This window comes from Choloepus didactylus, chromosome 4, assembly GCF_015220235.1.
Source record: "Choloepus didactylus isolate mChoDid1 chromosome 4, mChoDid1.pri, whole genome shotgun sequence".
Taxonomy (NCBI): Eukaryota; Metazoa; Chordata; class Mammalia; order Pilosa; family Megalonychidae; genus Choloepus; species Choloepus didactylus.
In genome coordinates, this window is record NC_051310.1 from 150235729 (window position 1) to 150238072 (window position 2344).

A 2344-nucleotide genomic window follows, 5' to 3' on the forward strand; every position below is an offset into this window, starting at 1 on the left:
ATGTATAGCTTTGCTGAAAGTATTTCAAGGTTCTCATTGAACATAGTTAAATGTATGAGAAGATTGACTGGATAGTTTCTCCAATAAAGGAGGATCATTAGTGCTTGGATTTGAAAAGAACGTTTCATGGTATTGCAGTGATTGATTAATATATTTTGTAATTCCCTGAATTATAATACACCTATTCCCACATCTGGAGACTGGCATTGCATGCAGATATAAACAAAAGGCCTTGAAATTTCAACCTATATCATAAGGTCATTGTGTTATCTAATTAAAGTGCTCACAGTTAGGTCTCTGAGCATTAAATATTTGCCTTGAAATCTATGTAGTAGCTTCTAAACCTTTTCATAGCATTTTTTATCTCTTTATTTCTCAGGGTATAAACAGATGGATTTAAAAGAGGTGTGAGAACAGAGTAAAACACAGCAAGAAATTTGTCCACCCAAGTAATGCTGAGTGGCCACACGTAGATGAAGATGGAGGGCCCAAAGAAAAGTACCACCACTGTGATATGAGCAGTGCAGGTAGAGAGTGCCTTAGATGCACCAGTTTTAGAGCTTTGGCAGACAGTTAAGAGAATGTATGTGTAGGATATCAGCAACAGTATAAAGCAGGTCATGGCGATGACCCCAGTATCTGCATTCATTAATATTCCCAAAGTATAAGAATCCATGCATACAAGCTTGATTACCAGTGGTATATCACAGAAGAAGCTGTCTATTTCCCTGGGGCCACAAAAAGGCAGCTGCATAATCACAACCATTTGACTCATGGCATGCACAAAACCAATGGTCCAGGAAGCCACCACCAACCCAATGCATTTTTGCAGGCTCATAATGGTGGAATAGTGCAGTGGCTTGCAGATGGCTACATAGCGGTCATAGGCCATTACCACCAGTAGCACTATCTCGCTCCCTCCACATAAATGCACAAAGAGGATCTGGCACATGCAGCCTCCAAAGGAAATGGTCTTCATCTCCCTGAGAAAGTCTGTGATCAGCTTGGGTGTGGTAATTGAGGAAAGCAACATGTCAACAAAAGAGAGGTTGGCCAACAAGAAGTACATGGGGGAATGGAGATGGAGGTCAATGATGATTAAGATCACAATAGCAGTATTTCCAAGCATGATGGTTATGTAAAGCATCAGAAATATCATTAAGAGTAAAACCTGCATATTCCATGAGTGGCAAAGTCCCAGAAGCACAAATTCTGACACAACAGATTGATTTCCTTTATCCATTTTATTCAGGGTTTGCTCTCATATAACCTAGAGAGAAAGGCAGATTGTCATTTATTGGGTTGGGAAGGATATTTAATTTTAAATTTTTGGTTTTTACATAAGAATTTTCATATCTATTTTTGAAAGTGAAAAGTACAATTATGAAGGCAAATCTAGTCAAACATGCACAATTTTATGCCCCAAAAGATGTTTAAATGACTAAGATTGTCTTCCCAAGAAGCAGAGTCAAGAAGGGATACTTATACCAAAGATTTATCAAGGGAGTGGTCTGAGGGGAAAAAGTGAAGAAAGCAGAAAAGGACAAGGGGAAAGGGAAAAAAAGATGTGGTGTCACCTGAAAACTAACTTCAGTCCACTTGTCCAGGGAGGAGAATCTGGGTGGGATACCAAGAACATCCATCACACTAAATAACTGAAAGTTCTATTGTGTTCTTAGGCTTTTGACTGGGAACTAATATTGAAATTTAGAACAAATTACATGATTCAATTCCATAGATTCTCTAGATTCTGTGTAAGAATACTGGCAAGCCTGAGGTGACCCTCTTATAAAATTAAATCTTTAGATTGCTCACATTAAATACATTTTGGGACCACATATTGGAGTGATGCTATATAAGGACCATATACTCAATGCCTTGACATGATGATTCTGATGGAAGGGCACTCACATAACTTATCAATAGCTTAACCAACAGTTAGGTGGAATTCATTTAGTTATTAAACATACTAATAAATTAGCCAAGAGACTTATGAGAAAGAGGTTAAAAATTGGGTGGAAACCCAGACTCAGATTCTGACTTCATGGGCTCTGAATAGAAGTTATTTGAAACCCAAACTTATCAGAAGTAATTTACTTTCAAGTAAATCATTAGGTTCCAAGAAAGTTGCTAGGCCTTGAAATACTGAAATTTCCTGAGTTACAAAAAGAAAAAATAATTAAGCAAGAAAAAATTACAGACATATATAAGCAATGTATACCTCTGCCTGTTAGTGCAGAGGGAATTTTTGAATTAAAGCTTCAGAAGTCACTGATTACTCAGTTCTACAAATAATAATGATATTATCCCTATGTAAATTGAGAGTTCTGCTCAAACTGATGAG

At 37.2% G+C, this 2344-nt stretch overlaps 1 protein-coding gene across 1 annotated transcript; it reads right to left on the reverse strand.

Moving 5' to 3' along the window:
• Positions 1 to 304: 304 nt before the first annotated feature.
• On the reverse strand, positions 305 to 1246 carry LOC119533429 (olfactory receptor 4K2-like). The gene has a single exon (XM_037835470.1). The coding sequence runs from the start codon at positions 1241 to 1243 to the stop codon at positions 305 to 307; it is 939 nt and encodes a 312-aa protein (XP_037691398.1). The 5' UTR covers positions 1244 to 1246.
• Between the last annotated feature and the right edge of the window lie 1098 nt (positions 1247 to 2344).

Coding starts and splice junctions, on each gene's coding strand:
- LOC119533429 (XM_037835470.1), bottom strand. CDS start 1,243: ATGGATAAAGGAAATCAATCTGTTGTGTCAGAATTTGTGCTTCTGGGA.